This window comes from Mus caroli, chromosome 17, assembly GCF_900094665.2.
Source record: "Mus caroli chromosome 17, CAROLI_EIJ_v1.1, whole genome shotgun sequence".
Classification (NCBI taxonomy): Eukaryota; Metazoa; Chordata; class Mammalia; order Rodentia; family Muridae; genus Mus; species Mus caroli.
Window position 1 is genome coordinate 4,201,897 of NC_034586.1, and position 22,046 is coordinate 4,223,942.

Genomic DNA, 22,046 nt, shown 5'->3' on the forward strand with positions numbered 1-22,046 from the left:
GGGGGACAGACACGGCAGTGCCTGGTAGCTTTGGGAACTTCTGTGAGGCCATACTTAAAAGAGCCAAATGTGGTCCACTGGGAATGGGTGGGAGCTGGCTCACTTCCCTACTTCTGGGTAAGCTTATCCCAGCAAACCTGATTTAGCCTTTCAAGAAACTTTGTACCTACTCTCGTCCTTTTCTCCTTTCACTCTTGCTGAGGAAACAAATCCCAGGAAGAGTAGAGGACTGAGAATAATTTACTTGGGGCAGAAGGAACACACCTCACTGATTGATATTGATAGCTCTTAGAGTGCCTTTGGCTGAGCTCTGTAGTGAGGCAGCCTGCAGTAGATCTTACCTCATCGTGAGGCAGATGGCAGTTCTTAGCATGGCTGTCATGTCAGGACTGTAGTCTATACCAGAAGCAGGCCTGATTACACATTACAGCTAGTTTTCAAAAACAAAGGAACCCCAGGCTGGGGAGGAAGCCCAGTTGGTAGAGTGTTCCTCTAATGTTCAACTAAGCCTGTGAGTGGTCCTCAGACCTCTTAAGTCTAGATGTGGTGCTGTAAGTCTGTAATCGCAGCATTCAGGAGGTGGGGGCAGGGGCATCAGACCTTTCACCTGTCTCAAAGAGGTTAAAAAGCTTGAGAGTTAAGAACAGTCTCGTGGAGGGACTGGAGAGGTGGCTCAGCAGTTTCCCTGGCTGTTGTTTTAGGAGACTTAGGTTTGATTCCTAGCACTCCTTGGAACCTCACAAACGCCTGTAGCTCCAGTTCCAGAGGGACTGACACCTTCTGGACTCCTTGGGTATTATACATAGGTGGCGCACAATAGACATGTTGGCAAAACGTCCATACACATAAAATAATGATAATTCAAAGCAAACTAAAATAATAGTCATTTGGGTCTTCAGCACTCTGGGGTGACTGGACCAGTCCCACTTCACACACAGTGTATCCTAGTATCTGCTTAATGGAGTTGATGTTCTTAGAACAAACGTGGGGCTGTGTGGTCTGAGGGCTTCCTAGCCAGCTTGGACTGCTCTCCAAAAGGTTTTGCCGCATTTGACTTGGTATCTGTGGTTAATGGGAGTAACTTCTTATTTGTAGTAGTCAAAGCAAATATGGCTAGAATGCCAGACTAGAGAGAAGGTAATTATTGTCAGATCAATAACAATGACAAGTTTGCCTACTTTGTTTCTTTCTAGTTACACATGGGAAGCTGTTGACTCCAAAAACAGTGCAGTTTATAAGATCAACCTCTGTGGAAATGTGGGTATTTCCAGCTGTGGGCCGACAAGTGCTATCTGTATGTGTGACCTAAAGACAGAGAACTGTCGCTCAGTGGGTAAGTAAAGCTGTCCTGTGAGCATGCCCTGCGGTACAGCTGTGTACACAGCTGCATGGTTATGATATAGTAATCAATGCAGTGTCTAGTAGACATTTCCTAAAAGAGCATTCTGGCTATTTGCCTTGTGAGTTCAGGAGTCTGCTGGGGTCAGATGGAGCTGGGGCTGCCAGGTGGTTGTGAATCCCCAGGCCTGGGTGCTGGAAAGAGGATCAAGTGCTGTGCCACCTCTCCAGCTCCTAGGCATTAGAATACCTTAAAAAAAAAAAAAAAAGCAGGCTATGCTTTCGCTGAAAGCGTCCTACCTCTCCCATACCCAGGTGACTTTTATAATAGTTAAAAATGGTAAGAGACTGTTTAGGGCAGGCTTGATGCTCAGTGGTTAAGAACGTTATTGTTCCAGAGGACCTGAGGTTTTTATCCAGCACCCATGTTGGATGGCTCACTTTGGCCTGTTTTCTACTGGCTACCACATGCAGGTGACACACAAACTGGAAAAAAATTTATAACTTTAACTTGATTTTTCACTTTGACTATCCAGTATGAGATAACAAGGCTATTTCCATGCAGTGCGTGGCATGCAGACAATACTTAGGAAGGATTATAGGGTGTATATTGAATATGGAAAGATGTTTTCTACCCGTATGGCTCTTCCTTCTCACCTTTTTCCTTAAATTTCTTATTTTATATGTATGAGTGTTTGCTTTCATGTATGCCTGTGTACCACGTGTGTACCTAGTGCCCTTGGAATTCAGAAGAAGGCATTGACTCCTTGGGACTGGCTTGTGGGTTCTGACAACTGAACTCCAGTCCTCTCCGAGAACAAGTGATCTTAGTCACTGAGCCATCCATTTTTCCAGCCCTAAATTGCCTTAAATTGTCCTCCCCCTTCACCTCCATTTCCTTGTACCTCTTGGTGGATGGAAGCGATGGTGTTGTGGCCTCACAGTAAAGGACAGTTGTTGGACTCAAGCCCTTCCTTTCTTGTTTCCTTGGTTCAGTCATTAGAGTAGACTTTTTGAGGGTCAGGACCTCTTGGTGTGGAACAGGTTCCACTGAGATGGGTCAAAGCAGATGTGCTCAGGAAGAGAGGACACTGGGTCTTGGCTATCTGTGGTCAGTTTTGCCCAGGGAGTGGGAATAGTGAGATTTGAGCATAATTAACAGATTAATCTGGGAAAGAGCTGAAGGCAGCCATAGTAGGTTATGAGTTAGGGTGATGGTCCAGTAGTCCAGGCTCATTTTATTCTTGGCCTACACCATCAAAACTTCCTGAGAGATAGTTGTCAGCTCTTTCTCCTGTTGATAACTGCATTCTCTGCCATTTTTAAAAATGTTTCTTTTAAAGGGGGATGGTCCAAGTTATTACTACTTTAAATTTGATTGTAATCATCTTTTTGTCATTAAAAATAGGAGCATTTAAAATATCAATAGTGGCCATTTATCAATATCTAAAAATTAAGTTTGCTAAAAATGGACTAGTTTTTCAGTAATTATATTAAAAGGCAGATCAAAAATAGGCAGAGAAAAATAGACAAACCCATGTTTACAGTAATTGTGCTGTGACTTTAGTCTTCAGTAGTACATTAGTAAATGGTTCACATTTAAATCACATTTGTGATTTCACAGTTTGGATAGAAAAAAACACCTCTTACCTCAGAGGGATTAAGAGACAGTTTATTATGGAGCCAAATGTGAGTTGACAGTGCCTATGCTAACCTCGGGCAGCATGTTCCCATGTGGAAACAGTAAATCAAGGCAATCGAGACAAAAAGCATGGTGAGCGCAGAGAGAGGCAGGGTGCAGCAGCAGGCCTGCTTCAGATGTCACCTGATTGACTTCCAAAGGTTAGGGCTGCTGCAGAGCTGGGCAAGGAATTTTTTTTTTTTTTTTTTTTTTTTTTTTTTTTTTTTGGGGGTGGTGGTGGGGGTGGTGTGTGTGTGTGTGTGTGTGTGTGTGTGTGTGTGTGGTGCTGAGGCTAAAGATAGCCCCCAAAAGAAATTATAATTTGGCTGTTGGATAGGCATCCTTGCATACTGTCCATAGTCATACACGTTTTTTATTAGTATTTTTATTAGTAGATCAGTTTATGGGGAGAGATTCTTTCCAGGAATTCATGACTGCAGTTGTCCCTGTTGGCAAAGCACCACAGTTCATGCTGGGGTGGAGTTGGGTAGGGCATGCCATATTATTTATTGAGCTTTAGGAGCCTAGGAAGGCCCATTTTAGGATCTGAGAGAGATGAGGCTGAGCTGTGGGCAGCACACGAGTCTTTAAGAGGCGCACACATCTGATCAGAGCTGTTATGGATACTATCAGAACGTGTGTAACTGTATCTACCTGACAGAATGAAGAAGGGACAATGGATGTCCAGAACCCAGATTTACTTACTGACTGCATGGCTCCCTCTGTGTAGTTTGTGCTCCATAAACCATCTGACCTAAACTTTAAGTGATTAGAAGTGAAAATGGGTCCTGTAGTGACTCTGGAGTCTCTATAGGATTCATTGTTTTAATTAGCAAAATACAAATATTGTTTTTTAGTTTAAGGTAAGTATGCTCTAGGACATCTTGGTGGGCATTGTAAGAATTGAGGGAAGAATACTCAGACTCCATCTTGAGAGACCGAGACTGCTCATTGAAACAGAATGAAGCTTAGCTGCCTTTTGAGGGGCTGAGGGAAATATGCACACCACATACACACACCGCTCGAACACAGAGCTATCAGGAAGTTACAGCTGTTTTTGTGGTTTAACTGGGAGTAGGGTGAGTTGTGTTTTCTATACCCAGCATATTGGTTGTTTTTTGTTTTTTGCAGGTGGAGGGATAGGTGAGGCTGGGTTCTCTCCCAGTACAGCCTGACTCAATTCCTCATGCCCTGATGGTGTTTATTACCCAGCACCCTGGCTCAGGAGCAAAGGGAAAAAGTCTCTGGGAGACTACTGTCTCCTAGGCCTTAGAATCTAGAGGTTGGCTGTGATGGTCTCAGAGGTGGTGGAGGCACATTGACCTTTTGGTTGTATAAGGACCGGTACCCTTTGGCCATGAAGAGTCTGTGACTGTCTTGGCAATAAAAACTTGGAGCTTGTTGGAGGAACTTGGTTAGACAGCTGAAAAGGAGGACCAAACAGTAAAGCTGTAAAAGTGAACATTTGGCCTGCCACATGGTCCCCAAATAGTCCAGGTATCTCAAGTGTTTTCTACTCTCTTTCTCTTAGTAATTGTTTAGCCTTTCCCCTGCTGGGCTGGATGGTCCTGTGGAGCAGCAGTCTTCCCTAGGAAGGCACAGATGCTGCTCTTCCAGCAGCTGTTACATCTAGTGCCCACTCTTCTGGAGGACCGCTGTAACCAGGGCGTGTATTGGATTTTGTGAGGTGACCACACTGCTATAGTGGGGTCAGGTCTTCCTAGTCTAACTGGTCAGTTGTCTGTCTTATACCTGTTGGAGCCCTGTCACTGGTGTGCTCGTAGCTGATGCCCCTGCTAGGACTTTCCCAGATGGACAGGGAATAGCTTGAAGTTTCTCTTTCTCTGACTGTTATGGACAGACAAGATATCTGTAGATATCTGTAGATATTTGAAGTTGTAGGTACCCCACGTGGAGGATTTTTCCTGGGCAACTCCCAAATTATGTCATCCTTATGTTACCCCCTTCCTGTATGGAACTCAACTGCTTGCCCCTTTGTAGGTGCCTCTGCCTGTACTCCTGGGCTAGCAAAATCAACACAACAGTATTTGAGGAAGGACTAGTAGGTGTCTCCCCATCCACCCTTATGTTTTCAAGGGACTGTTGGTTGTCATATTGTGGCCCAGGAGAGGTGTTGGCCCCAGTTCCAATACCACTGGAATGAAAAATTGCAGGGCTCTTGTTGAGGGAATAATTGGTTGGGATCCAGGAAGTGGGTGGCCCATAGGAGAATAAGGCTGTCCAAATTAATTTGGTAATTATTCAGTCACAGGAGGGTAGAAGTGGAAGAAGGCTCCAGACAGGAATGTCAACAGGGGGGTTTCAGGCGTTGGGGAGGGACCTGGGCCTGAGAGCCAGATAAACTTAGGCTGTACAGTGTTGCCGATGATATGCTCATCTGACCAGAGTGAAGGGGATGTCAAGGGGTTTTGGAAAAGCTGGGATGGTTTGTACTGGGCCCAGGGCCAGTTATAGGTCTTTCTGTACTGTATCCAGGAAAAGCAGAACTTGGAATGTACTCAGGAAAGGGAGCAAAGAAAGAAGTTGGTGATTATTCCTCAGCGATTGATAGGAACTGGGAAGTCTGTATATTATGAGCTTAAAGGTAGGGCTTAGAGGTATGGAGTGAAACTGGGGGAACCTTCTTGAGCCTGGAAAGGTAGACAGGGTTTTTACATTTCATTTTGTGGTGGTAGGGGCCTGCCATTTATGTTTTAGAGAGGAGTGGGATGGATCCGAGACACACTCTATTTGGATCTCAGGGAGAGGTGAGTAGGGTAGGATGGTGTCTTACTCCAGGTTTCTCTTGCTGTGATGAATCACTGTGACCAAAAAGCAAGTTGGGGAGAAAAGGGCTTATTTGGCTTATTTCCACATCATAGTTCAAGCAGGCTAGGAACCTGGAGGCAGGAGCTGATGCAGAGGCCTTGGTGGTGGTAGGGATGCTGCTTACTGGCTTGCTACCCATGTCTTGCTCAGCTTCCTATCTTATAGAACCCAGGACCACCAACCAACCCAGAGATGGCACCACCCACAAGGGCTGGGCCCTTCCTTATTGGTTACTAATTGAGAAAATGCGGCCTTACAGCTGGATTTCATGGAGGTGTTTCCTCAATTGAGTCTCCTCCTTCTCTAGTAACTCTAGCTTGTGTCAAGGTGATACCAAGGTGTACCAGCCGGTACAACAGGGGAGGTGGGAACAATGGCCTGATTAATTTTTCCAGGGTTTTGGACCGAGTGATAAGAACTACTAGGCTTTTTAGTAACTGAGAATAGGAGTGTTGTGATGAGAACTGGTGGGTTGTTAAAAGAGCTGTTTGGCCATAGTGAGTGGGGTACCACATGGGTGGTAGGCATGAGGATAATAATTGGTCCTGGTGACAAAGTCAGAAGGGTCTCCCCAGGTTCTGAAAATGGGACCAGACTAGAGGGAATAGGTGGGCCCAGGTATAGAATGTCACTGAGAGGTCGAGGGTACGGATATGACCGGACAGATGGCCCATCTTCCATTAGCCCCATTGTCTGCAGCTCAGACAAGCCTTGGGTTAAAGGCACTCCTTAGCACAATGGCCAACTTGATTGCATCGAATACAACGTACAGTCCCTTGCCCAGATTTGTGCTGAACCCTAGCACAACTAGGCAACATATCATGAAACCTGATGCCCTCTGAGGGTCCAACCCTTTGAACTCTCTCCTTGTACAGAATGTGGCACCTTCATGTGCCCCTAAGCACAGCGTGGATAGTCTTGTCTTCTAGTGGGGCACCTTGATTTGCATGGCCAATGAGGAACCCTAATCTTGCGCAGGATTTTGGCACCCTCATGCATAGCCAGGATAGCGCCAAACCTTGCCCTTCCCTCCTCTCCTGCAAAGCGGCACTTTTGAGCTTGCCTTTCTTGCAACGTGGCACTTTTGAGTGCATCCCTCCTGCAACATGGCACTTTTGAGTGTTGGCCCTGATCACAGAACCCTTCGAATTCTCCCCTTGTGCAGTTTGCACCCTCAGGATACCTCGGAATCCTCCGAGCTGTCTCTTCCCCACCCCTCGCGCAACTTGGCACAACCAGAATCACGGCCCTACGGGAATCGCACTAAAATCCTCCGAACCCTTGGGCAGCGCGGCACCTGGGCTCGCGCAATGCCGCGGAACCCTCGGAACCCTGCCCTTGTGCAGCTTCGCACCCTCAGGATAACTCGGAACCCTCTGAGCTTTCCCTTCCCTTCCCCTCACCGCAACTCAGCACAACCAGGATCACGGCACAACCGGAATTGCGCTAAAATCCTCCGAACCCTCGGGCAGTGCTGCGGTGCAGTGCCGCGGAACCCACTAAACCCTCCGAATCCTCCCCTTGTGCAGCTTTGCACCCTTAGCCTCTCGCGCAACTCGGCACAACCAGAATCGCAGCACAACTGGAGTCGCGCTAAAATCCTCTGAACCGGTGGGCAGCGCACACGCGGCACCCTGGCTCGCACAGTGCCGCGGAACCCACCGAACCTTCCCCCTGCCCTGCAAACCGCTGATCGGAACGTGTAGAAATCCTCCGATCTCCCCTCCCCCCAACTCTCCAGCAGCGTGGTGCCCTAGCACGAACCCCCGCTCCCCTTGCGCAGCGTGGTGCCCTCGTGCTCTGGATCGCCCGTTAACCCCCCCCCCCGCCCCCCCAGTGCAGCAGTCGGCCCGCGCTGGACACCCCCCTCCCTTCTCCTCTTGCTGACGCGGCATGGCGGCAGCGCGGCTTTCGGCTTTCTACCGGCCCTATCGGCCCTCGTGTAGTTCAGATCCCTGGTGAGCAGTGGGGCACCCTAGTGCTGAGTTTTCTTGTAGCCCAGAAATCTTCACCCTAGCGCTGAATCTCGCGTAGGGGAACCTTTGAGCGGCCTGGAACTCTTGGCCGGAGCCCTCGAGCTGCCGGATCAGAGGAACCCTCACCTCGCGTAGAGCCTTCCCCTCCTGTGGAGCCCTTCCTTTGCGGAATCCTCCTATAATGCGTGGAATCCTCCCCTGGCAACGGAATCCTACCCTCATATGCAGAATCCTCCCCTCGCATTGCCGCGCTTCACGCGGGGAACCCTAGCTTACCTCAGTTCTCCAGGATGTCTGCGTGGTAACTGGCGGTGCTGTGCTTCTTGCTGCCCGCTAGAGCAAGGAGGGATAGATATAATGTTGAAGCCTCGGCAGGGGGTGGAGATTATTAAGTTCCGCCCCCCCTCTGCTCAGCCCAACCTCACCAGGCTCCTCCTCTTGCTCCAGCCTGGAGCCTTTTTTTTTTTTTTTTTTGATGGCCTTACAGTCCTGGAAGTGTTTCTATAAATTGCCTGCTGAGCAGGTTGGAAAGATTTAGAGGAACACCAGAGAGACCAGATATTTCAAGCAGACTTGAATAACAGTTATTATGGTTATGTTTCTTCTTCTTCTTCTTTTTTAAAAGCTGTTGTCTAATTGAGTAGCCCTTGCTTGTCTTGAACCCAGAGAGAGAGAGAGAGAGAGAGAGATACACTTCTCTTAGTCTTTCCATTGCTTGGATGCAGAGTATGCAATGCCACTCCTGTGAAGGTTTTCCTGACCACCAAGCCACCAAAAGCATAGTTTTACAGGACATACACAGGCATTTCTCTTCCACACAACTCAGTTGCCAGTATTGGTTCAAAATTTGAGACTTACAGTTTATTTTAGGCACATTTAAGCAAAGCACAATTTGAAAAAAAGTTCTCTGGTTTTAATTAACTCCCTCCCATGTGTTCAATAAGTCATGACTACATTGATTCTTTTGTGAGGTTCAAGTGAGTCTTCTGTATAGATAGATTCTATAGATTAAGGAAGTAGGCTCATGGGAGGAGTCTGGGGGAAGCAGGCTCATGGGAGGGGTCTGGGGCAGCTGCTGTGGCCTGGCCTTACAGAGATAGCACAGAGGTCACCAGGCTATTAACCACCCCTGCCCCCAGCCTCCTGGGCTGGAAACAGGTTATCTACTCTCCCTTTGAAGAGACAACCCTGCGTGTTTAACATTCCTGGCTTGCCTAGTGCTTATCTGTGAGAAAAGAGCCTACGTGCCTTTATGTTTGTTCATTGTGTGTTCATCCTTATCCTCTCCAAACAGGTGACTCACTTTTGAGAAGTTCAGCCAGATCACTCCTGGAATTCAACACCACTACAGGCTGCCAGCCTTCAGATTCACAGCACAGAATCCAGACTAGCATTACATTTCTGTGTGGGAAGACCCTGGTGAGTGGGGCCCTCTTCAAGCTCCTTGTTAAGAACATTTTCCCCTTCTGGTGTTCTTGTTAGAGGAATTCTGATCCTGGAGGAATAAATGGTCAAATCCTCCCGCGCCCCCCCCACCCCCACCCCATTTATATTCACCACCCAGAACTACCAACTAAATGTGTCTTAAAGATGGTGAGAATTGGAGTGAAACTTGAGTTAGGATGAATGTTAATTTTAGACCAACCTATAACCACACTATTGTGCAAATTGAGATCTTAAAGTCTGTTTGTGGCATCATGAACCACGGAGGTCATGTTGCAGAGCAAGCTAGCTGCTGATTTACTTCTGTTGATTGTTCTTAAGAACTTGGTGTTTACTGTAGGAGAAACAGGACTTGGAGGTGAACACCTTGGTCTTTCTCATGGGTTGGGGAAGGTAGAAGTTAACTGTCCTGTGCAGGGGTTAACTAGAGTTAACTGGTTTGGTTGCCAGAAGGGGCTGTCTGGGGGTGGGATCTGGTGCCTCTGCCCAGGCTCAGCTGCTCATGGGCTCCTCGGGGACCTCCTTACAGGATGGATGAAGTCATACTTTCTGGCTCTGATTTTGCTGTTTTTTTGGTTCAGAGACCATTTGGCTCTTGAGAAGAAGGCGAAGGATAATTTCCCATGAGTTTACTCTGCTTGTGGAACTGGGGCAGCTGGGCAGTCAGTTAGACAGGATGTCTGGAGGCTCTCATCTCCCAACTTAGTTTTCTGTTTGGGGGACATTCTTGGTGAACTTGTTGAAGTAAGGCAGTTATGTTTCCTCTTGTTGCACCCTTATTTGCAGTATATTTTACAATGTTTCAAGTTTAAAAACAAACTTGTATTATTGAGTAGTATGTTAACATTTTTTTTTTAAATAGGGAACTCCTGAATTTGTAACTGCCACAGACTGTGTGCATTACTTTGAATGGAGGACTACTGCAGCCTGCAAGAAAGACATATTTAAAGCTGATAAGGAGGTAATGGGGTTTGAGACTATTTGGTCATGAAATCTACTCTGGAGAGCTTGAAAGCCAGGGTGTGGATTCTGCTGGGGAGGAGGTGAGAGAGGGAAACCATAATCAGAATGTGTCCTGAAAAAAAAAATCGATTTTCAATAAAAGAAAAATATAGAAAATTAAAATAACCTCTTACAAAGAAGGTTGTGACTTTGCGATGGAAAGATTTAAATGACTTATTATAGTCTCTTGAGGTGAGAGTTTCTTTCTGTGGATGTGAGGTTCCATTTGCACAGAGATACCATGAGATTTAATTGTTAAAAACGACTAGGCCAGCTTCTGGTGCACACAGCACAGCACAGTACAGCACAGTCTGTTTTGGCTTTAGGGTTTTGCCCTGCACCCCTTGGGCCCTCAGGGACTTGACTGCTTCATCTTCCTCTGTACCTGCTCCCTACCCATGAAACATCTCATTTGGATGATTCTTTTACTGCCTCTTTTCTTTTCTTTTCTTTTCTTTTCTTTTCTTTTCTTTTCTTTTCTTTTCTTTCCTTTCCTTTCCTTTCCTTTCCTTTCCTTTCCTTTCCTTTCCTTTCCTTTCCTTTTCTTTCTTTCTTTTTCTTTTTTTTTTTTTTATAAAATTTATTTATTATATGTAAGTACACTGTAGCTGTCTTCAGACACTCCAGAAGAGGGCGTCAGATCTTGTTACAGATGGTTGTGAGTCATTATATGGTTGCTGGGATTTGAACTCAGGACCTTAGGAAGAGCAGTCAGTGCTCTTAACCACTGAGCCATCTCTCCAGCCCCTTTCTTCCAGTTTTCATTGTCAGAATCTCATGTAGCCTAGGTAGTCCCAGACTTGGTATGTGGCTGAGAATGACCTTAGACTTGTAATCTTTCTGCCTTCATGGTGTGATTAAATCATGATGGTCTACTTGATAGATCTAGAATTACCATGGAAATAAACCTTATGGGTATGTGTCAGGGTTTCTAGATTAGATTAATTGATGTAGGGAAACAAATCGTGAATGTGGATGGCAGCACGCTATGGGCTGGGGTCCTGGAGTGTGTGGAAAACAAAAGTGAGCTGAGACTAGCATCCTTCTGCCTTGCACTTCCTTGTGGATTAAATGTGACAGTGACTTCCCACTCCTGTTTTCTACCATGAGGAGCTGTGCTCTGAAATCCAGAACCAAAATAAATCCCTCCTTTCTTAAGTTGCTTCAAAACTGAGGAAAGTAACTAAGATACTCTGCCTCCTGAATGCTGGGATTGCATGTATGAGTCACTGTACCTGGCTGCTCTGAAGTTTACAGCTCGCCTCTCTTCTCAGCCAGGGGCCTGGAATGCCTGTTGAATTGAACTCTGTCACAGTTCCTGGGGACAGTTTTCCCTGTCTTCCATTTTCTACACTGCCACCTTGTTGCTTCTGCTACTGGCTTCCTTCTGCTGGCTGGAGGGCAGCTGCTTGTTTTCCATCCTCAGAGCAGATTGCTTGTCGCCTTCTCAGTGAATGTTTCTCTGTGTGCTGACACTCATTTGTGGGATTTGAAGTACTGGGGTTTGCTGTTCTTTCTGGTGTTTTTGAAATGGTCTGGGAGTCACTACATAGCATAGGCTGTCCTCAAGTTTGCAGGATTCTGTCTCTGTCTTCTGAGTTCAGGAATTATCCGTGCCTTGGTTGCTCTTGACTGCAGTCCAAATAGAAAACCTTTTTGCCACCATTTTTCAAGGAATTTGGTATTTAACTGGAGTTCTGCCTGCTCCTGGCTGTCACAGGTTACTCCACCTCTAGTGTGTGTCAGGGAGGCTGTTTGGCTGTGTGGAGGAGGCTGGCAGCCCTGTAGAGTTTGGATTTTTACTTCCTGCATAGTAAGGACCTTTTAAAGCAAGGAATGTATGCTCTGGTTTTTGAAAGATTCATCATGTAGTTGTGATGAAGTAATGGGCGAGGAAGGGGATCAAAGCTGGAATTGGGGGACCAATGGCGACTGTTGGATTCTGGTAGTTTGGACAAAGGTGGTGACTTAGGTGGAGGTGACAAGAAGCGAAGACATGAACGACTGACAGAACTAGCCACCATTTGGATGGGGGCTGTAGTTAGATGTCATGGTTTTGACCCCAGGTCACTTGGCGACCCTCCCCCCATCATTGACTGAGATGGAGGAGAGCATGCTGTTGGGAGAAACTGTAAACACACTTCAGTATTTTGAAATGATTTCTGTGTCCAGGCAGCAATGTTGGTGGTGTGGTAAGAGCAGTAGATCCTTCAGATCTGGGTCATCTGGCAGGTATTTGAGCCAGTCAAAGGACAGCCAGGGATGACTCCTGGAACAGGACAGTAGGATCAGGTGTAAATTTGGGAGCACTTCTGTATTATTATTATTATTATTTTGAATTTTGTTTATTGCATGTACACGATATGTGTGGACGCATGTGTCGTGGTACGCATGTAGAGATCAGAGGACACTGGAGTTGGTTCTCACCTTCTACCTTTAAATTCAGGCCTCCAGGCTTGTATGGCAGGGGCCTTCCTACTGGAGCCACCTCTACATTTAGAATCAGAAGGGTGGCGGGGGTGTTTCCAAGATGCATTTGAGGCAGCAGGAAACCAGGTGTCTCTGGCCAGGAATCCAAAGTAAAGGGGGATGAAGGGCTTTATTGAGGCTGTGGTTCTGAGATCAGGGAAGCCTAGGAAATGAGCTTCTGATCTGGTAACAGGCAGAGTCAGCTGTCAGGTATGGTTTTGGTGTGGTGAAGGGCAGGCACCCAGATATAACAGTGTTAGCAAGAGGAGACAAAGGACAGGGGTGGTTCAGGAATTTTTCTCTAAGCTACAGAGATGGGAAGGTAGCTGAGGGAGATTCAGGAACTAGAAAAGATCCTTGTAAGTCAGTGGATGTTGGTAGCTGCAGGAAGTGGGAAAGGACTGGGAAAGAAGAGTGATGTAGATGGGAGGAGGTACTTGCAGACGTAAGCCTTAAGAAGGGGAAAGAGACCTTGGGAATGGTACAGAGGGCTGAACTGATTTTTGAGACAGTGTCTCATTCACTATGTAGCCCTGGCTGGCCTGGGAACTTGCTGTGTAAACTAGGTTGGCCTTGAATTTACAGAGCTCCTCCTATCTTTGACTCTTGAGTGCTGGGATTAAAGGCTTGCACTACCATGCCTGACAGAACCGTGTTTATTCTATACATAAGGGACAGAAATCACTGTTCTGTATGTTCATCACAAGTTTGAGATCTATCAGCCCCATGGGATGAAGGAAGTGGCTCACTTCTTCTCTGCTTCCTCAGGTACCATGCTATGCATTTGATGACAAGTTACAGAAGCATGATTTAAACCCACTGATCAGGCTAAATGGTGGCTACCTGGTGGATGATTCTGATCCTGACACGTCTCTGTTCATCAACGTGTGTAGAGACATAGGTAAGAGTTGGTTTAAGAAGAAGGGTGAGGTGTGGTCAGTGCCTGCCCTGACCCCTTTGACATGCACATCCTCATTAGATCTCTGAGAAAGCTATTGTCCTGAAAGGTGTTCTCTGGAGAGCTGCGTTTGTCTCCCTCAGCAAATCTGATCCTTTCCTTCCACCAACTACAAATTCTACTCAAGCTATTGTTGGAGGTTTTCTTTCTCTGCCAGATTATTGGAAAACCTTCTGTTTGACATTTCCTCTACCAGACACTCTGGGATTTGGGGCTCCATGGTGAGCTTTATTTCAATTTGCTGTGTTTACCCAAACCTTCTGGCTTTGAGTTGGAGGCTGGGTAAAAGGGCTGAGGGATGACAAAGACTCTAAGAATGTGATTGTGGTGTGTGCTTGGGGTGGGATAACCTCTCTGGTGTTCTCCGTAGAACTATGTGAGAGGCCAGCATATCTCTCCTTGATAGACAGAGGCTGTAAATGAAGGTCTCTATCTTAGAAGAGGGGTACAGTTTTACTATGTATTTATTTATTATCTGCTAACCTCACTAGTTTTTGTGCTTCCCTCATGGGCTCAACACTGGGAGCCCTGTAGATCAGGACTGGTCTTTCTGCTGTGTTAGCTGTGATCATGCCATAAAGAAATTGTACTGCCAAGTAAGGAAATTTTAAAAAGAAAGAAGTAAAGAGGGCATATTTTTCTTATGTTTCAATCTTACTTTCTCTCTCTGTATATATGAGATGTTGGTCTTAGAAAAAATTTGCAGGAGTAAAAGCCAGTTCAGTATATGATACTTAGTGGGTGGTAGGAATAGGGCCAATTTATAGTTCTTTATATTGTATACATATATTCCATCTTACTTGTATATTCTAATTAATAGCTAAAAAAATAAGAATTACACTCCACCCAGAACTGCCAGTGATAAGGGGTAACTTCAGGTTTCTCATGCGGGTTACAGTAACTTAAGTTTGGTTATAAATTTCTGCAACAGTGCGCTGTTTCAATTTGGAAAACACTGAGATTTCTAGTCCTTAAATTTGATTTGGAAAATACGTTTTTGTTCCTTAAAAGCAAATCCTTCGGAGGCTTATTTTAATTCTTAAATATTTTAGAGCCCTCCTCCCCAATTTTCTGGCAGTTTGGGAGAAATCAGCCTTTATGGTCTTTAAAGAGGGTTGTGTGTCCCCACTGCTCATTCTTCAGCCCCAGGAAATTGCTCAGAGGCCCAAGCTAACTTTGAAGGTACTCCTGCAGCCGTGTATTCACTTCCGACCAGTGACTGGTATTTCCTGTCTTGAGGGGGTGGTACTTGCCTCTCCTCCTCTTCCGGGATCCAGGCAGTCTCTCTGCTATTAAGGTCCGTGGGTGCTGTAGCCTTGAGTGACCATTGCTGTGTGTGGAAGCAGGCAGCTAGATCTGAGTTTCCGGAGGCTGGCAGGAGACACGGTGCCATCCCCACTGTGGCTGAGGTGGATTTTGAGTCCTGGGGATGTGCAGTGGTGTTTAAGACTCTGGCCTGATGCCGCTTCAGTGGTTCAGTCGCACAGCCTTAATTGTTCTGAAGTTTCCTGGAGCTTTGGGCTGGGGAGGAGGAAGCATCTGGAGGGGGAGTGAAGTGTCTGGTGGGAGAGGCAGAGATGGGGAAGGGAGGGAGGGAGGAAGTCATCCTGTAGGATGTCAGCCCAGACCTATCTGTGGTTTCTTTCCATTGACATAGGAGTGTTTTAACTCGTCCCTAGAATGCCTCATTTTCTAGTGTCTCAAACTTAAAGGGATAGTGCTAAAGTTAGACTTAAGGGCCGACGGGGACATTTCTTAAACACAGGTGACAAAGGAATGTCTGTCAACTAGGCCTCTTATATGCCAGGGCAGAGAGGAGGTACCTGGCAACCTACGTGCTACATGGAAAGGTGATGGTCTCATCCAGAGTGAGCCTCAGAACGTGAAGGTGGGGATTGTGAACGTCTGTCTATGGAAGAGACTGGACCCGAGGAGTCATGGGATGCTGCTTCTGTTACTCGTGCTTTAAAATCATTTGTGACGTTTTGCAGACTCCCTTCGGGACCCCAGCACACAGCTGAGAGTCTGTCCTGCTGGCACTGCTGCCTGTCTGCTGAAGGGGAACCAGGCATTTGACGTTGGCCGACCCAAGGAGGGGCTGAAGCTGTTGAGCAAGGACAGGTTAGTCTGTGGCCACCATGGTGGCTCATTTTAGGTCCTCAGCAAGAGAACCTCCTGCCTTATAGCCAGACTAATAGAGAAGAGAAGGGAGTGTGAGCTTTGGTAATGGGTGACTGGCATGATCAAAGAAGGCAGTGTGTGTGTGTGTGTGTGTGTGTGTGTGTGTGTGTGTGTATGTGTGTGCGTGCGTGAAAATGTCCTTGTGAGACGCATTGTTTTGTACAGTTAATAACTGGTAAATTAATACTGGTAAATACAACTAATAGTGAGAAAAGATACAAGAAAGAAAGACTTTGACTTCTTGGAGCTTGGGAGGAAAGCATATTCCATTTCCAGCGGGCTTATTGGTCATTGTCTGGTCTTAGGCTGGTGCCCTGCTGCTCACTTACTTCACTTATTAGGTAACATTGATTGGGTTTTTTTTTTTTTTTTTGGTTTTTTTCGAGACAGGGTTTCTCTGTATAGCCCTGGCTGTCCTGGCACTCACTTTGTAGACCAGGCTGGCCTCGAACTCAGAAATCCGCCTGCCTCTGCCTCCCGAGTGCTGGGATTAAAGGCGTGCGCCACCACGCCCGGCTGATTGGGTTTTGTGAGACAGTTTTGTTTAACTCAGAGTGGGTTGGAGTTTTTTCCCTGCTCATGGTTTTCATTGCGTATCACTTGCCGGGTTATCTGTAACCTTTCTTTTAGAGTGATAGGTGGGACAGTGTGCTGGTGGCCTTCCAGCAATGTGGTTTCTTTCTAGTTGGGGCATATGGGCACCATCTCCTACCACTTTTTAATATATGTAAGTTCCTGTGTCACCCATGGGCCTCAATGTCAAGAGCCTGTGCCCCTCTCCCGTCCCCAAATCCCGACCTATTGTTCCTGTATAGACTAAAACTTTTTTTTAAACTAAATTTATTCAATCCAATATCAGCTCTTCATCTTCTCCCAGTACCCACACATGTCTTCCCCCATTTCCCCTTTTCCCTTTCTTTTGAGAAGGGGAAGTCTTCTTCTGGGTGTTACCCCCAGCCCTACCCCCCAGTCCTGCATCTCAAGTTGCTGAGGGGCTAGGTTCATCCTCTCCCATTGAGGCCAGGCAAGGCTGTCCCTTTAGGGGCATGGTATTCACAGTCAGGCAAGCAACAGGCTTAGGGACAGCTTCTGCAACAGTTGTTTGGAGAACCTGCACTAAGACCAAGCTGCTCATCTGCTACATATGTGCAGGGGGCCTAGGTCCAGCCTGTGCTCGCTCTTTTGTTGGCGATTCAGTCTCTGGGAGCCCCTAAGGGTCCAGGTTAGTTGACTCTGTTGTTCTTCCTGTGGAGTCTCTGTCCCCTTTGGGTCCCTCAAACCTTCCCCCAACTCTTCTGTAACCCCGTGACCTCCATCTAAGGTTTGGGTATGAGTTTCTGTATCTCTTCCCATTGGCTGCTAGTTGGAGCCTATCAGAGGACAGTTAAGCTAGGTTCCTGTCTTTGCAGGCTGTCCCAGGTGCCTCTGATTGCCCTGTGATGGTTGTAGGAAATGATGCAGTACTAGATTGCAGACTTGTACGGACTGTTGAAGCAGGGCCTGAATTGGAAAATGCTGGGAGTTTTCTGTATCTGTATTAATGTTCTCACAATGCCATAAGCAAATACTCCAGGGTTGGGCCTTTGAACAACAGTAGTTGATTTCCTCAGCCACAATTTCAGAGACTAAGACCCGGTTCCAGACAGGCTGGTTTCTTCTTGTGTGACCTATCCTCTTGTCTTGTTAGTGGCCATCTTCTCCCTATGTCTACACAGTCTTCTCTAGTCTGTGTTCTCATCTTCTCAAGAACAATAGAACTGGCTCGTGAGGGTCCCATTTGTTAACCTCTTTAATGTGCCTGTGGTCCAGTAGTTTCTGTTGAAGCATGTTTGTCAAGGCTGCACCATTGAGAGGGATTGACGAGAGTGACAAGTTGGTAATGGAGGGCCCCAGGTGATGGCCGAGGGTTCAGGGAAATGTAGGATGCCAGGCTTAGCATGACTTGTCTCGTCAGCACACATGTGGTGGTATATGGGAGATAGGTGCACATCCCATGGGTGAAGCAGAAGCTAGTGACTAGTATTCGTGCTTCCTGGCAGGGACATGAGTTGGGCTTTGGGGGCAGCAATTCTAGCCTGTAGCTGTTGTATTTGCCATCTTGACCAGTCAGCCACAGGTTGCTCTTTTGTTTGTACGTAGATGTTGAAGGGAGATCATGGGGCCTCGTGGGCACAGTTGTATTATGTCTACTCAGCTATGTCGGTCTTGTTTTATTAGGTCCCTTACAAAACTGTTCTTTTATGAAGACAGCTCCCTTTAGTATTTTTAGTTTGCATACTGATCATGTTCATTTGATTTTCTACAGGAAGATACACTGAAGTTTATACTTTTATGTTCTTGTTAAAACATGGAAATATAGTTGGAGTTGTTGTATTGTTTCTTCTGCTACCCCACCCACCCTATCTACCCCTCAGGTGCACTGACTGTAGGGCAGTGCATCAATTGGAATGTAACCTACAAGTATGTAATATAACTTCTCCACATGGATTTTCTGCAGGCTTGTTCTGACTTATGTGAAGGAAGAGGGAGAAAAACCAGACTTCTGTAATGGTCACAGCCCTGCAGTGACAGTAACATTTGTGTGCCCATCTGAGCGGAGAGAGGTAAGTGGCTTGTCCCTAAGTGACTTTAAAGATAGTGATGCTCAGTCCAAGTGATGTGCCCCTGTGTATGAGTTTAGTTTGTGTGTGTAGGTTATTACATGAAGATCAGAGAGAACCTAGGATGTCACTCCTCAGGTTCCCATAACCAGTTAATGCCAGCTGATCTGCTCAGTGAGCCTCAGGGATCTGCCTGCCTGTGCCTTCCCCGTGCTGGGACTCCAGCTGCATCCCACAGTGTCTATGCTTCCCCTGTGTCTGGCTTTTTAAAAAGTACAGGTTCTGGAGATCAAAATTGAATGGCAGTAACATTGCATACTGAGCTATCTTCCCAGCTTGGGATTTCTGTAGGGAGAAATTAAGTCCGGTCTCCCATTTCCTTTCCTGCCTGCCATTCCTCTCACTCACAGCTATAGGCAGATTGACCACTTAGCTGCTTTAATTTTCAGTTCACTTATTTATGTGCTTGCAGTTGAGGTTGCGAGCCATGCCTTGGGCGTGCCAGCAGCTTCTTTTCTGGGGAGTTGTTTTTAAGTCTTGGAGAGAGGCAGTCAGTCAGGTGTCTCTTTTGAATGCATAGTTGATTGTCCATACATAATAAAGGGGGTGGGGATAACTCTTGTGGAATAAATCTAACAACCCTACCTCTAAGTCATGCCACCAATATCCAGAGGCAGGTTCATTTAGGGACAGTTGCTAGAGGTAGTGGCATCAAGCAGGTTATAAGTCTGATGTCCCAATGCACAGTCAACCCCCATGTTCACACCCAATGATGGGGAGGTCATTGACATTGAGGGGATGCTGGCTCCACTGCAGATGTCCCTTGAGAGTGATGAGGCTAACTGGTAACAGCCTCAGTTGTGCTTAGCCAGGTCAGCCCGCGTGCTGGACACTCAACACCCACAAGGGTCAGAGCCAGGCCATTGGCAGGACATCTGCTGGGAGACATGGTCACCGAAAGGGTCTCTTGTTAGAGTCAATGCGTGGTTCCTGGAGCCTGGATTTTTCTTGCAGACCCTCTGGTCCATGCTCATGAGTGTTATGGGTCACCTGATCCCAGGGCACTGCTGGTTACACTTGAGGCATGCACATCAGCACATCTTGATGTCAGGACAGAGCAGAAGGGCCTCCATTCTGTGTCTTTCTTTTGACCTCAGTGTTCACTTCACCTTGGAATGTCATGAGTCATTTCAGTTGTCTTCACAGGTGCCTGCCAGGCTCGTTTGCTAATCAAGTGAGAAAAGGGAGGGCCTTTTTGTTTGTTTTGGTGTGTGTGTGCCCTTTTGTAGTAGAAATAAAGAGGTCTGAATTCTTTTGTCACTGACCTGTTTGGTACATGTGTGGAGGTCATTGAGCACCCCTGTCTGGTTTTCCTATCTCTGTCAGCTTGATGGATACTGTCTGATGGTCGAGGTCTATGTGACATGAGGGGACTCATGTGCACTCTGCAGTGGTGTCTGTAGACATGGACTCTCATCCTGGTGAGCTGCTCTGGTTTCTACAAGGATGATTAAATACCAGCAGTCTGCTTGTCTCCTACGTCCTCAAAGAGCTCCAAAGCATTTCTTGGTGCTGTTTGTGGGCCTTGAGGTTCTTCTTAGCAGCTACTGGACAGAATGTGTGCTTGTGTTGACTCTGCTTGCCTACCATAGCCCTTGGGAAGTTTGTACATTTTTTTTTGTTGTTGACTTGTTGAATGCTTTAGCAGCTGATATTTTTTTTTTATTAGATATTTTCTTCATTTACATTTCAAATGCTAACCGAAAGTCCCCTATCCAGCACCCCACCCCTGCCCACCCAACCTACCCACTCTTGCTTCCTGGCCCTGGAATTCCCCTGTACTGGGGCATATAATCTTTGCAAGACCAAGGGCCTCTCCTCCGATTGATGGCCTACTAGGCCATCCTCTGCTACATATGCAACTAGATACACAAGCTCTGAGGGTACTGGTTAGCTCATATTGTTGCTCCTCCTATAGGGTTGCAGACCCCTTCAGTTCCTTGGGTGCTTTCTCTAGCTCCTTCATTGAGGGCCCTGTGTTCCATCCTATAGATGACTGTGAGCATCCACTTCTGTATTTGCCAGGCACTATCATAGCCTCACAAGAGACAGCTATATCAGGGTCCTGTCTGCAAAATCTTGCTGGCATATGCAATACTGTCTGGGTTTGGTGGTTGTTTATGGGATGGATCCCCAGGTGGTGCAGTCTCTGGATGGTCCTTCCTTCTGTCTCAGCTCTGAACTTTGTAACTCCTTCCATGGGTATTTTGTTCCCCATTTTAAGAAGGAATGAAGTATCCACACAGCAGCTGGTATTTAATAAATATTTTTCTTGTTATATTCTTTTTACAACAGATAATTGAATTTTTACATATTGTAAAATTCACCTGTTCTGGGTCCTAGCATTTTTTTTTTTCTTAATTTGTATCCTTTACCACTATTTAATTTTAGAAAATTTCCATCTCTCCCCTCCCTTAGGAATGCTCTTACCTGTTAGCAATCAATTATTCTCTCCTTTTCTTCTCACAACATACACACTTGAGTCTGCTTTCTGGCTGTGAATGAAGCTGTGTTGTATGTAGGTCTCTGGTGTTGACCTCACCACTGGACTCTGCAGTTCCTTGGCAGCTCCACGGAGACTCAGCTGGGAAGAAGCATAAAGCTTTAGTTAAGCGGGGGAGGTTGGGCCTGCACGTCTGCAGCTAATTGTGTGATCTGCTGTGAACCATGGCTGGCCTCTAGCAGGTGCTTAGGAAATACTGAGGGAATTTAGGTGCCTAGAAGCAGTACTGCTTCCTGGTCCTCAGCCCATGGCTTAGTTTCTCCAAGGGTTAAAAAGGAGACACTGACTTGTGTGGGAAACCTGCTGGCTTCCTCTGTAGTTCCCACCAAAGATTAAAGAACAAGATGGCATATGCTGAACTGGAGAAATCTTAGCTTCATCCAGAGCAGCTTCTTAAAAGAATCGTTAATGTTACCGTTGTTTGTGTGCACGTGCATGTGTAACGGTGTACATGTGGTGCCTGGACAGGACAGCTTGGTTCTCTCCTACTATGGGTGTCCTGGAGATGGAACTCAGATCATCTGCCAAGATTAGCAGCAGGAACCATCTCACCTGCTACAGAAGAACTCTTGTGTGTGTGTATGTTGTGTGTGTGTTGTGTGCACAGTGCATGTGTATACAGTAGCCAGAGGACCCTGAGTGTTGTTCTTCCGTCGCTTTCTACTCTGCCATTTCAAGAAAGGGTCTCTCACTGGGACCTGAGGCTTGTCAGATTCATCCAGGTTAGCCAGTCATTGAGCCTCAGTACTGTGTGTCCAGGGTGTGTACTATCACACATGGTTTGTTACATGGGTTTGGGTATTCAACTCAGGTTTTCTTGTTTTTGTTTTGTTTTCTGTTTCTCTTTCTTTGGTCTCCATATCTCAAGTGGTTAGAATGCTCATCTAAGCTTGTAAATAGATTCTTCCCCGCCACCCCCGAATTGGGTTTTCATACAAGCAAACACTTTACTGTCTGAGCTATCTCCCTAGCCCGAATTTTGTTCTTTTTTTTTTTTTTTTTTTTT

The 22,046-nt window shown here is 46.4% G+C and overlaps 1 protein-coding gene across 1 annotated transcript in view; it reads left to right on the forward strand.

Moving 5' to 3' along the window:
* The window catches only part of Igf2r (insulin like growth factor 2 receptor), an 88,528-nt gene that overhangs the window by 21,421 nt on the left and 45,061 nt on the right, over window positions 1–22,046 (forward strand). The window contains exons 2-7 of the mRNA XM_029471387.1: window positions 1,194–1,333; window positions 9,119–9,243; window positions 10,130–10,228; window positions 13,507–13,639; window positions 15,688–15,817; window positions 18,375–18,530. Of these exons, the coding sequence (XP_029327247.1) occupies window positions 1,194–1,333; window positions 9,119–9,243; window positions 10,130–10,228; window positions 13,507–13,639; window positions 15,688–15,817; window positions 18,375–18,530 (783 nt within the window). The remainder of the gene's footprint in view (window positions 1–1,193; window positions 1,334–9,118; window positions 9,244–10,129; window positions 10,229–13,506; window positions 13,640–15,687; window positions 15,818–18,374; window positions 18,531–22,046) is intronic.